Here is a 12329-nt window from a genome sequence, read left to right as displayed (position 1 = left end):
TTAATGGGAGAGAAGGGGGCGGGGGGGGGGCACCGCTCTTTCTGCAAAGTCCTGGACGCAGCTCTGCCTGGGCCCAAAGATGGTCCAGTGAGAGTTCACCCTTCAGCAGCGTCATGAGTCTCTGGGGCTCTTCCACACATCGTACTGAAAGCGCTTCCATCCGCCCCCAGTGCACCCCGAAAACAATCGTGTAGCTTGCCTGTAAAAGAGACGAGGAAGAGGCGTCCTTGCCTCCCCCCATGGAGAACGAGGATGAGGAGGAGGAGGAAGCAGCAGCAGCAGAGGCCGGGTCTTTAGGACCCCCGGGGACGCCCTTCCCACCGCTTGCAGCTCGCGCCTCGGAAGTGGGGGGGGGGGAAAGTGAAAGCGAGAAAGTGCTCGGGGCGCCTCTGCTTCCTCCCGGTCAGAGGTCTGGCTGCCGATGCAGCTCAGTGCAAATGACACCGTCGCCTCTGGGCCTCCCCCCACCCTTGGCAGGACTCCCCCACCCCCACCCCGCTGCTATGGATTGCGGCAAACTCTGGAGTCCTGCGGCCACCCAGGGCCAGGTGTCGCCCAGGCAGACCCTCCGTGGGCCCTCGCAAGCCAGGCTGAGAACCCACCACCGTCTTCCCTGGACAACCATCTGCCAGGGATGCTTTAGGGTGGGTTATTCCTGCATTGAGCAGGGGGTTGGACTGGATGGCCTTGTGGGGCCCTTCCAACTCTGCTATTCTATGATTCTATGATTGCCCAGACCATCAAGGCTCTTGCAGACTCGGTTCTCCCCTCGCCCAAGGCAGAGAGCACTTTTTAATGTATTTTATTACTGGAAGCCGCCTTGTGGGGGGGGGGGCTTCTGCCATAAAAGACGGGGGCCAGGATGCGTATTTTAGATGCATGAATGAATGAATGAATGCTCGCTCCCTTTGCCCACGGCAGAGACCTGCTGCCACCGCTCTTCTCAAAGGGTCTGACTGTGGAGTCTCACAAATGCAAGGGAAGGGGTCTCCCATGCCTCCTTCCTCCTTCTGGCAGGGCCTCCCTCTCCAAACTGCGTCCCCCCCTTCCTTTCCCATTGTGTGCACGTGAGTCTACGCAATTCGGTCCAGTCCTGGAGAGTGGGAGGGATGTTAGCCAGGGCTCCTGCTGCCTCCCGGACTTCCCTCTCTCTGCCAGGGATGCTTTAGGGTGGATTCCTGCATTGAGCCCGGGGTTGGACTCGATGGCCTTGTGGGCCCCTTCCAATTCTGCTATTCTATGATTATATGCCCACATCCATCCCCTGGCCCAGTCGGCTGGAGAAGGTGGTGGGTCTGACTGGGATTGTGGGCAGGAGGGAAAGGCCTGAGGGCTTCTTGCCTCTTCCCCTCCTCCCCCAGAGGAAATAGGGGGGGGGACTGTAGACAAAGCAGGGGACATTGAGGGTGTGTGTGTGTGCTAGAAGATAGAAAGAAGCAAATGACACGTTCCTGCCATCCCCTCTTGTGAGAGTCACCAAACGACACCCTGTTCGGGCAAACCTCCATCAAAACCTTCTTCTTCTTCTTCTGATGATGATTTATATAGCACCATCCGTGTACATGGTGCTGTACAGAGTAAAACAATAAAATAGCAAAACCTTGCCGCATAGGCTTACATTCTAATAGAATCATAATAAGACAATAAGAAGGGGAAGAGAAGGCACCAAACAGGCACAGGGGAGAGTAAAACTAACAGTATAAAAGAAAGGTCAAATTCAAGTTCTAAAAGCTTTAGAAAAAAGAAAAGTTTTCAGCTGAGCTTTAAAAACTGCGATTGAACTCGTGCTCCGCAAATGTTCTGGAAGGGCGTGCCAGGCGTAAGGGGCAGCGAGAGAAAATGGAGGAAGCCGAGCAAGAGACGTAGAGGCCCTTGGGCGGGTCAGAAACATGGCATCTGAAGAGCGAAGAGCACGAAGGGGGGGGGCAATAGTGTGAGATGAGCAGGCTCACCCAAGACCTTTCTCCTCTTCCCTCAATAGCATGTCCCCCCCCACAAGACCCTTTCCCAGAGCCCCCACCCCCTCCCGTGCCCGTCAGTGGAGAGAAAGTGCACTCTGCATTCAGGGAAGTGAAAGAGAGGAACTGGCCATGACCCAAGCAACTGTGGTCAGCAAGGAGCGTAGCAAACCCTTCACACGAAGCCCTTGCCACTTCCAACCCCCCCTCCCACCAAACCAACGCAGCCCCCACACCCAGACTTGAAGCCAAGGAGGGCTTTGGGGTCCTGCCCCTCTTTAATTTCCCCTGCCCCCTAATTTTATTTTACACACAAATAATTAAAACACAATTACAACATTGGGCTTAAAACAATTGCAAATGATATACCTCCCCTTATACTTCTGGCACTCCTACAAACACTGAGGCCGGCTACTGGCTTGAGACGCCCACCCACCCACATGCCCTGGCCCAGCCCGGCTGCCTCAGGCTCAGCTGGCACAACCCAGGGTCCAGCCTGCATGGAAACAGAGACGCAGCAGCCCTGGCTGAAGGCAGACAGGTGACCCCGGAGGGAATCTCTCAGCCACTTGGGAAGGGGGGGGTCGTCTCTTTCCTGTCCACGGCTTCCCCACCCCTTCCAAGGAAAGAAGGAAGGGAAAGAGCTCCATTGGCTGTCAAAGGGATTATTTCTCATGGGAGACCCAAAGCAGGAAGGACTGATGAGTCCTGCAAGGAACAACGTGGATTCACATGACACGACAACCCACCATGTCTGATCACCCACAGGGGCTTGCCTTGGCAGGTGAACCAGGTCACTGTTGGAGTTTTCTGCATTTCAGTGTCCCCTAACATCAGATGCAGAGTCCTGAGAGACCCCCCCCTTCCCCTGTCCCTCCATGAAGGACCCAAGACCCCTCCCTCTGCCCACTGGTGGACTGCCCACCAAACCCGGTGGAACTGGGAGAAAGTGGCAGAGGGGGGAACCCTTCAATCTTGGGGAGCTGAACTCAATGACCCTCCTGCAGGTGATTCAGGAAGAGGAGGGTCCCCCAGGGGCTGGACTCCAGCCCTTTCACAAAGCCCGTTCCTCCTGCCACTTCACCCTGCGATTCATAACACACGGGGAGGTCTGCAGGCTGCAAGAGCACATAGGAAGCCGCCTTCCACAGAGTCAGGCCCTGATCCGTCTAGTTCACCACTGTCTGCACCAGGAGGAGGGGATGTGGTGCTCTCTGGATGTGATGGACTACAACTCCCATAAACCCCAGCCAGCAGGGGCAGGGATTGTGTGAATCATAGCTTAAAACACCTGCAGGGCACTAAAAGGCCAACTCCTGGCCCTGCCCTGCCTGGCGCTTCTGCTAGAGGTTCAACCGGGGGACCTTCTGCATTCTCAGCAGGGGATCCATCGCACAGATCTACGGCCCCTTCCTGGTTCAGCCTGGTGATTTCCTGCAACTGGCAACAGGCGTTTTCATTCACAGTCCATCAACCCTAGAGTGGAATCCGCTTGCGTGTCTCAGCGCTTCAGGATGCCGTTACTAATGCAGACAGTGGACCCGGGAGTGATGGTCCTGCCAGGGGAGGAAGAGACCTTGAGCAGTTCTCTGCTCCTGATCAGAAATCCAGGGAAGGAGAAGCATCTTCTCAGCACTTGGCAGGATGAATCCCCCACCCACCCCAAGAGAAAAACACAGAAAGAAATGAAGAGAAACAGGAACAGGAGGAGGAAGTCCAGGCTGGGGGGGGTCTCTTCTTTTTCAGCCCCTTCAGTTTTGCATCTTCCAAGGAAAGGCGTAAAGCAAAGAGCTGCAGTAGCCATGCAAAGAGTTTCTTTCTATGCTGGGACTCAGAGGTGGAAGGTCTAGCCGATGAGGGCTGGGAGGGAAAAGGGAGGAGAGATAAAAATGTATATTGAAATACATACATTAAGAGGAAAATTCATGTTTAGATGGAAAATTGACTTTCCCTGGGTCTCTCCCACCCCCACCTCTTTCACACTACAGCCCCTCACAGGCCTCCAACAAGTTGACAGCTGAACTCTAAAGGGAGGCCTCAGAATGACACGGCTGAAGTAGAACCATCAGCAAGTTTGATTGTGTTCTTTGAGGGCTGAATTGAGACCAAGGACGTATCTCCGCCTTTGGAAGTGTTCGATTCACACGGCCAAACCAGGAAGGCTGTGTTGACCCAACTTCTTGTGCTTCTGGGGTCTCACTGTGCTTCCTTCGGATACAGGAGAGTTTTCCTCAAAGCCCCCCTTGCATTTCAGTGCCTTTGGGCCCCTCTGACTGACTCCCCCCCACTTTCTGCATCCTTATACATCTGTCAGCTAGTTTGCAATTAATCTGACCTGTCGTAATTGTAATTAATCAGGACAATGCACCGTTTCACTGTTATTTCTATTGTTGTTACTGTTGTAGTTGTAATTGATTTTAGTAGCTGTGATTTTAATATTGTTATAGTTAACCTCTTACAGATTTTAATATATTAATTTAAGTCCTAGTAAACAAGCAAATGCATCTGAGTTTGTGGGCTCTGCTCAGAAAAGGTTCTGACACCACAAAATCTGCAAGACTTCAAAGTGCCACAAGACGCTTGGTTGTTTCCACCGCAAGAGACCCACAGGGCTGCTACTCTCGGATGCCGCAGAGGAGCTGCACTCTGGACGTGGGCTTTGCAGGGTCATTTTGAAATATCCGTCAGCTGCTTTGGGCGACTGGTTTTGGAAAGGCAGGAGAAAACCCAACACCAGGAATTGGGGGGGAGGAGGAGTGTGGAGAGGCCTTACCTGCAGGTGGCTGGATGGGTGTTGCTGTAAAGAGAGAGAGAAGATGGAGACACAGTTACATCCATGAAGGAGTCGTGTTGTGTCTTGGCAGGGCCAAAATGCCCCCCCTCCCCTCCTAGGCCCTGAACAGCCTCACAAAGCAGAAACCTCCCATAACTCTTCACTCTGCCCAACTAAATCCCAGTATTGACCTAGGCTTGAGGGGAATATTTCTAAGCAAACCCTCCTCAGGGGCCTCCGGTTGTCCTGGCAGACGGGATGGCAGTGAAGCACAAGGAGCCCCCCTTCTGGTGGTCAACGACTCCCCTGTAACCTTGTGCTGCATCTGGGCAACTATGGATTTTGCGGGAGGGGAGGGGCCGCAGCTCAGTGTTTCTGCCCCTGCTGTGCATGCAAGAAGGTCCGTCTGCCTGGATTCAATCCCGGCATCTCCAGTGAAGAAAGAAGTCCAGGTACTTTTTGTGAACCGCCCAGAGAGCTTCGGCTATTGGGCAGTATAAAAATGTAATAAATAAATAAATACATAAATAAAATAAATACTAGTAAGTAATGGGGAAGGTGATCCTTCCCTCCCGGCCCAAGACCCTGGAGAGCCACCCTCATGTTTCCCAAAACCTCCCGCCTTATTGGGAGACAATAAAAGAAGCCTGCCACATAATCCACAAAGCTTTATTCAGGCAATCAACATTTCCCACCTGAAGGGAGTCTAACTCCTTGGAACTTTCCTGTAGGCAAAACTACGCAAACTCAGCGAGACAATGGTCTTTCCAAGAAGAGCATAAAGCCTTTTCCCAGAACACTTTAACTTCAGTGAGACTGTTTCCGAAGAAGCTTTCGGAGAGAAGCTAGCCAGGCCGACCTTCTCTCACTGTCATGTCTAACCCTACTGCCCCGGTTTCGGGAGAAGACATTCCAGGTATTCAATCAGATTCAGATTCAGAACTAGAAGACGCAGCGCCAGACACCAGCCAGCCTGGACCAGTGGGGGAGGAAGCTCTCACGGGAGATTCCCCAGCTGGAAGTCAGCCCCCTCCAGAGCTTATCTCCTCAAGGCCAAATCCTACACACTCCCTGAGAAGTGAGGTTTCTTCTGGGGGCGAGTGTTCCGAAACACTAACTGATGCTAGGATCCGCCGGAAGCTGAAACGCAGGGCACATAAAGAAGCCGTGAGAAAGTCAGAGAGAATATGCCAGAACCTACCATTGTAACAGGTGCTTTGAATTTACGGCATTTGAGAAGTAGCTTCTTATTCTTCTTGCACGGACAATTGTCTTGCTTAGTTTGCATAGTTTTGCCTGGGGGGGTGTCGCTTCAAAGAAGTAGACTCTATTCAGGTTGAAGAGACGTTTGTTGCTTAATAAAAGCTTTGTGGATTACTTAGCAAGCCTCATCATTTGTCTCCCATTGAAAGTACAAGTGCCTGAGAGACACAACACTCGCCTTCCTTTAGCGCCACCCATTTGAGTCTGCGGCAGGCTCTAAGGTCAGCTAATCTTTCAGTGCCCTCGGAAGAACAGAGATTTCCCACGGACTGTGTGTTGCTCACACTTTCAGAGATAAGGTCTGGCGAAGGTTCATTCCCAGCTGGTGAAGAGCCCCTGAGGGTCCCCTCTCCCACTCCCCAGATGGGCTGGAAGGTTTCTGGCGCCGCCTCTCTTCTGCTTCAGAATCTGATTCTGATTGGTCGCCTGAAACTCCTTCCCCCAGCCTAAAGGGAACAGGCCCAGTCATGACAGCCACGACCAGACAGGACAGGCAGTAATATCACTTCCCGTCTCCACAGCGTTTTGAACCATTCAAAGAGCTTCACAGGCTACGCCATGATGTTTCTCTCAAAATGCTTAACCAGCATGGCTTAGCGTGTTGTCTGAACAGGGTCAGTGATACACAGGCACACACACTTACCTTTCTTCTTCTTCAGGTAGAGGGAGAGTCCCACGGCCACAAAGACCACGCCCAGCACGGCCCCCATGGCTCCCATCCACACTTTGCTCCTGGCAGAGTCCGACCTCCGAGGCTCTGTGGGAGGAGAGAGACCAGGAGCCCCACGTGAGCAGGAGGATCAGGGGCAGGTTTGGCCTCTCGGCCTGCAGGTGTCCAAGGGAGGATCCGTTCCATGCGCTACTCGCAGGGAGGGTCCTAAAAGAAGCCCACAAGTGGGACAGGAGTGCAAGACCACCAGCCTGCTCTGGTTCCCCAGAAACTGGCATTCAGAGGGTTCTTCCACACGGGGAGGTCCTGGCATTACCCTCCATTGTGGGGGGGGGGGGGAGAAGAAGAGGTGGGGGAAACATGGGAGGGGGCTGCAATCGGAAGTCGCTGTCATCTGAGACCTGGTAAAGTTCTACCAAAGGGGCAGGGGGATTACTCAAGGAAAGCCTCAGCCAGAGACGTATTGCCTGTGATGCTGAAGGTGGCATAGAGCCATTGGGACTAGTAGCCATTGATGGCTATGTCTGATCCCCTTCTAAAGCCCTCCATGTTCAGGGCCATCACCCCATCCTGTGGTAGAGGATTCCATAGTTTCACAATGCGTTCTGCACCACTAGAACTGGGATTGAATTTAGGCTCCATCTTTCTCCAAAAGTACACAAGGCGACTTACACAAATCAGCATAGTACGAAATACAATGCAAATCATGTACAACCTAACAAACAAAGCCAATGGAAATTAGAACAAGCCACAGTTTTAAAAGCAGAAAGTCACAAGATCCATGATTGGGAGCCGGGAAGGGGGGTTGGCTGCCCAATTCTCCCCCACCCCACCGCCCATCTGGCTCCAGCCTCTCCTGCCAGCCCCAACCAGGACCCAGGAGCTGAGGCGCTTTCCAGAGCTCACAGGGAGCCTCACCGGTGGTGACTGCAGGAGACGCTAGTCCTCAGGCAACATAAAACTAGATTCAAAGCTGATGGTGCAGGGGGGGGGGCATGATCCTGAGAGATGGGATGGGCCGGGGAGAGGGGGGCATAAATCCTGCGCCCCCTCTCTATCTTGTAAGCGTGGCAAAGAGAGAGCGCTAGCATGGCTTTGTCTCTGGCTCAACACACCTCCTCCTTTGACTACGTTCCATTCACCCGGCTTCCTTTCATCTGTCCGGAATCTCCCACCGTTCAGCTTCATGGAATTCCCCCCCCCCCCAACCACCATTGGGTCTTGGTATTCTGTGAGAGACAGAGAAGAACGTCTCCCGGCCTACTTTGGCCACACCAGGCATCGTCTTTTACACCTGGATCATTCCCCCCAACTCTGCTAAAAAGCCCCAAACATTAAATCCCTTTCCGCACAGGGGAGTTGCTCCAGCCCCCCTTCCTGCCCCTTTATTTATTTATTTATTTATTTATTTATTGCATATTTATATCGCCCAACAGCCGAAGCTCTACAAGAGCCTTTCTGAGGTGGGGAGGCCAGAACTGCACACCCTGTTCCCCTTCCGCTGCCACACCCCCACCGCCCATGTGTTGGGGAATTTAATAATTTTCCAGACTGCGTGCTGACTGCGAATAGCTGGAAGCACACTGGTTACTAGCTCTTAGAGTCTTACTTGAGGAATAAATCAAATACTCACTTCACTTTGTCAGTAAGGAACATTACTGACAATAAAACTTTTCCTTTACATATGGTCATAGAGATTTACAGCATACTTCACCAACAAAGATAATAATGACAATAACCTGACAACCTGATAACTTGACAATAACCTGACAACAAGAGGTCTTTAAACATGGACATCTTAAATACATTTCCCCCTTGGCTCAATTAACCAATTGTCTCTATTCCAGGTCTTGCACGTAGACTAAACTGCCAGGCTCCGGTCTGGACACCTGCTGGCATTCCAGAGACAATTCTGCCAAGCACATTTAACTCCATAAAGTCCTTTTCTTTCTTCTGTGGATAAAAATATCCCCAAAACCGTGTGGATTTTCTGATAAGTTCCTGTCCTCGTGCACATTGTAAATTGCATTGCACGCACTGATGGCACGAGGTGAATCATCACCATCAGTACAAAAGGACCTCCTGGGAGGCCATCAGGAAAAGAGGGGGCAGCTCTAGACTTCGGCTGTTGCTAAGAACCTCCATCAGATCAGGGTAGCTCCTGAGAAGTGTGTGTGGGGGTCTCTGCATCCTCAGCAGGTCAGGAATAGGGGTGTGCACGGACCCCCCGCTCCGCTTCACTTGCAGATCCGCCATTTTCCGGATCGGGCCGCTCCGCCCCGCCCCCGCTCCTCCCACTTCCGCTCCGCTCCGCTCGGAGCTCCGGATCCGGATCCGGAGCTCCGTTTCCCCCCCCCCATAGGCTTGCATTGAAAGCTAAAAAATTATACAACTTTTTTTCTGTTCAAGTTAGAAACCTCACGTTTGGCACCATGACACCTCATGGGGGTATACACATGCACGCCAAGTTTCAAAGCAATCCCATCATCCCCTGATTTTTGGGGATTTTTTGAAAATCGGGCACCCCATTCACACCCCTTTCCATAGCTCCGTCAATTTGCACGTTAGAAACCTCAAACTTGCCACCATGAAAGCTTATCCAGGGATACATACGCACGCCGAGACTCAAGGCAGTCCCATCATCCCCTGATTTTTGGGGAATTTATGAAAATCCAACACCCCTTTCCATAGCTCCGTCAATTTTGCACGTTAAAAAAAAACCTCAAACTCACCACCATGAAAGCTTATCCAGGGATACATACGCACGCCGAGACTCAAGGCAGTCCCATCATCCCCTGTTTTTTGGCGGGGCTTTAACTTCCAAAACTCCAAGTGAGCGCAGGAAGGACTTCTCCCCTGAGTCAAAGCCACACACACACACAACATCCCTGCGAGGTGGGCAGGGGAGGAGGGAGGGAAGGCAGGCAGGCATGCAGCTGGCATTTCTGGGGGCATAAGGAAGTGAGCCAAGGATAAGCCAGTAATGCATATAAAATGGAATAAATCAATAAATAAACAAAGGAGGGGTGGAATTAAAAGCAGCAGTGTTGCTCAATAAACAGCAAGAAGATTTTTTTAAAAAAGGCTATATCTGTCTTTTACCAGCAATAGGGGGACGTGCCCGGGGGAGGGGGAAGCAGCTGCCAGTTCAACTCAAGACAGCCACCAACAGCTCTGAGATTAAGAAGTAAACGCTCTCTTCAACTCATAACAGGCATCGCTCCACCACTAAAAAGTGAACATTCACTTCAACTCATGATAGGCATTGCTCCACCGTTTTACTCTCTTTGGAAGGCTCTAATGGCCTTCCAGTGCAGGAGAGAGTGGGGGCACGTCCACAATGAGATGCCCTAGGGGAGCTCATCCCCTTGCACCACATCTTTTCAGTTGTTCCCCAAAGTTAGGGTGGGGAGCAGTGCTGTGTTTCTATCTCTTATTCTTGGCTTAGTATATGATTTCAGGTTGTGTTTGTGCATTTGGTGGGGCTACTGTGTTAAAAAACACGGGGAAAAGCCCGTTCAGATGAAGAAAGAGAAGTTTCCCAGAATCCCAAGTTACCCGTTTTGCCTTTGCCCTCCTCCAACTTTGGGATCATCATGACCGGGAGCTGACTCTGCCCCTCAGCCCTTTGAAAAAGGTATTTTTCCCGCCGATTTTTAAAAAACTTCTAGCGCGCGACCCGTACGACGCAGAAAGTTGAGAGTGGTCTCAAAATGACCCCCATCCACGACTCTCTGTGCACAAGAATTTTCAGAACGATAGCTTAACCCCCCCAGTTATCCCCGATTCTTTCCCTCAATGCAATCCTATGGGCGAAAAGCCGAAAACGCCGTTTGAGCCGCGCGGTTGACCCGATTTTCAAAAAAATATAGCACGCGACCCACACGACGCAGAGAGGTGAGAGTGGTCTCAAAATGACCCCCATCCACGACTCTCTGAGCACAAGAATTTCCAGAACGATAGCTTCAAAAACAACCTAGTTATGCGCGATTATTTGCCGCAATGCAATCCTATGGCGAAATGTTTTCAAGATGGTGACTGGAGCGCTCCGCCTGAACTAGGAGCTCCGAAAAATGGTCGCTTCTCTTCGCCTTGCTTCTAGGGGTCCGCGGTCCGCTCCTACTCCGCCTCTGGGTAAGGCGGAGCAGGCCAATCCGCTACTGCTTCTACGCTCCTAATCGGAGCGGATCACACCCCTAGTCAGGAATAACACAGGAATGTAGCATTCCCACCCTATTTGCAGGATTGTATCTAAGGAAGGAAGGAAGGGGAAGGGAGGGAGGCTCCTACCCCACTGGACGGTGATGGGGGCCTCCAGGCTGGCGTGCTCCATGTGGCAGGTGTAGACGTCTCCGTGCTCTGGCTTCGTCTCCAGCATCACCTGGGTCTGGTAGGTCCAGTCCCCGTTCCGGAGCTCCTCCCCGTAAAAGACCCCTTCCTTCTGCTCCTGCCCGTTCTTCAGCCACTGGATCTCGATCTCCAGGGGATAAAATCCCGTCACGATGCAGAGCAGGAGGGTGTTGGGGGAAGTGGGGGCTTCCTTGGTGGGGGAGATGGAGACGATGGGTGAAGCTGGAAGGAAAGAAGAAGGATGTGTGAGAGACATGAGGAGGCAGGGGAAAGGAGGGGCTGAGAGAGATCCGGAAAGCGGAGGAGGCTTTTCTGGGCAGACCAAGGGCAGCGTTCGCTTTCCCTCTGCAGCCAGGCCAGGCTGGGGGGGGCCACAAACAGGGCAGGGAGTGGGTCAAATGAGGATAGTTTGATATGTTCACAGAGGAGAGTTGCAATAAACAGTCTGTCAAGACTTACGGTCAAGGTGGAAAAAAAAAACCCTGTGAAAGCTTTATTCCAATTAAAACTGCATCCGTCATCATCTCAAGTACTGGAGATAAAAATCAAACCAATAGGGGTGTGCACGGACCCCCCACTTCGCTTCACTTTCAGATCCGCCATTTTCAGATCTGGCCGCTCCGCCTAGCCCCCACTCTGCCTGTGCCCACTCCGCTCCGCTCGGAGCTCCGGATCTGGATCGGAGCTCCGTTCCCCCCACCATAGGGGGGGTTACCGGTCCCTGCCGCCATTGCCGCCCATGTGGCGACAGCGGCAGAGCCCGGTAAGGGACCAAGGGAGAGGGGGACCTTACCTGCCTCCGTCCGTGGTCGGTCGCCATCTTCAGTTGAGCCCGCGGTTCCACCAGGAAGTCTGGGCCGCAAGCGGCCCAGACTTCCTGCTGGAATCACGGGCTCAATTGAAGATGCTGACGGACCGCGGACGGAGGCAGGTAAGCAAGGGGAGGACGGGGGGGGGATTACCAGGCCCTGCCGCCATCGCCGCCCATGCGGCGACGGCGGCAGAGCCGGTAAGGGACCAAGGGAGAGGGGGAACCTTGCCTGCCTCCGTCCATGGTCCATCGCCGTCTTCAATTGAGCCCGCGGTTCCACCAGGAAGTCTGGGCCGCAAGCGGCCCAGACTTCCTGCTGGAACCACGGGCTCAATTGAAGAGGCTGACGGACCACGGACGGAGGCAGGTAAGGGAGAGGAGGGCGGGGGGGATTACCAGGCCCTGCCGCCGTCGCCACATGGGCGACAGCGGCAGGGCCCGGTAAACCCCACTTACCTTTCCGGCGGAGCTCCGGATCGAGGCGAAGGATCCGACTTCACCTCG

At 53.0% G+C, this 12329-nt stretch overlaps 2 protein-coding genes across 2 annotated transcripts in view; both read right to left on the bottom strand.

Moving 5' to 3' along the window:
* LOC134396455 (H-2 class II histocompatibility antigen, E-S beta chain-like) overlaps window positions 1–12329 on the bottom strand; it is a 79303-nt gene that overhangs the window by 59639 nt on the left and 7335 nt on the right. The window lies entirely within an intron of this gene.
* Window positions 3691–12329, bottom strand: part of LOC134396454 (rano class II histocompatibility antigen, A beta chain-like) — a 116373-nt gene continuing 107734 nt past the window's right edge. Inside the window, exons 4-7 of the mRNA XM_063122962.1 lie at window positions 10955–11193; window positions 6638–6751; window positions 4732–4755; window positions 3691–3818 (exon numbers count right to left, since the gene is read on the bottom strand). Of these exons, the coding sequence (XP_062979032.1) occupies window positions 3805–3818; window positions 4732–4755; window positions 6638–6751; window positions 10955–11193 (391 nt within the window). The 3' untranslated portion in view covers window positions 3691–3804. The remainder of the gene's footprint in view (window positions 3819–4731; window positions 4756–6637; window positions 6752–10954; window positions 11194–12329) is intronic.

This window comes from Elgaria multicarinata, chromosome 3 (genome assembly GCF_023053635.1).
Source record: "Elgaria multicarinata webbii isolate HBS135686 ecotype San Diego chromosome 3, rElgMul1.1.pri, whole genome shotgun sequence".
Lineage (NCBI taxonomy): Eukaryota > Metazoa > Chordata > Lepidosauria > Squamata > Anguidae > Elgaria > Elgaria multicarinata.
Note: the sequence above shows the minus strand (reverse complement) of the source record. Positions and strands in the feature narration are given on the sequence as shown.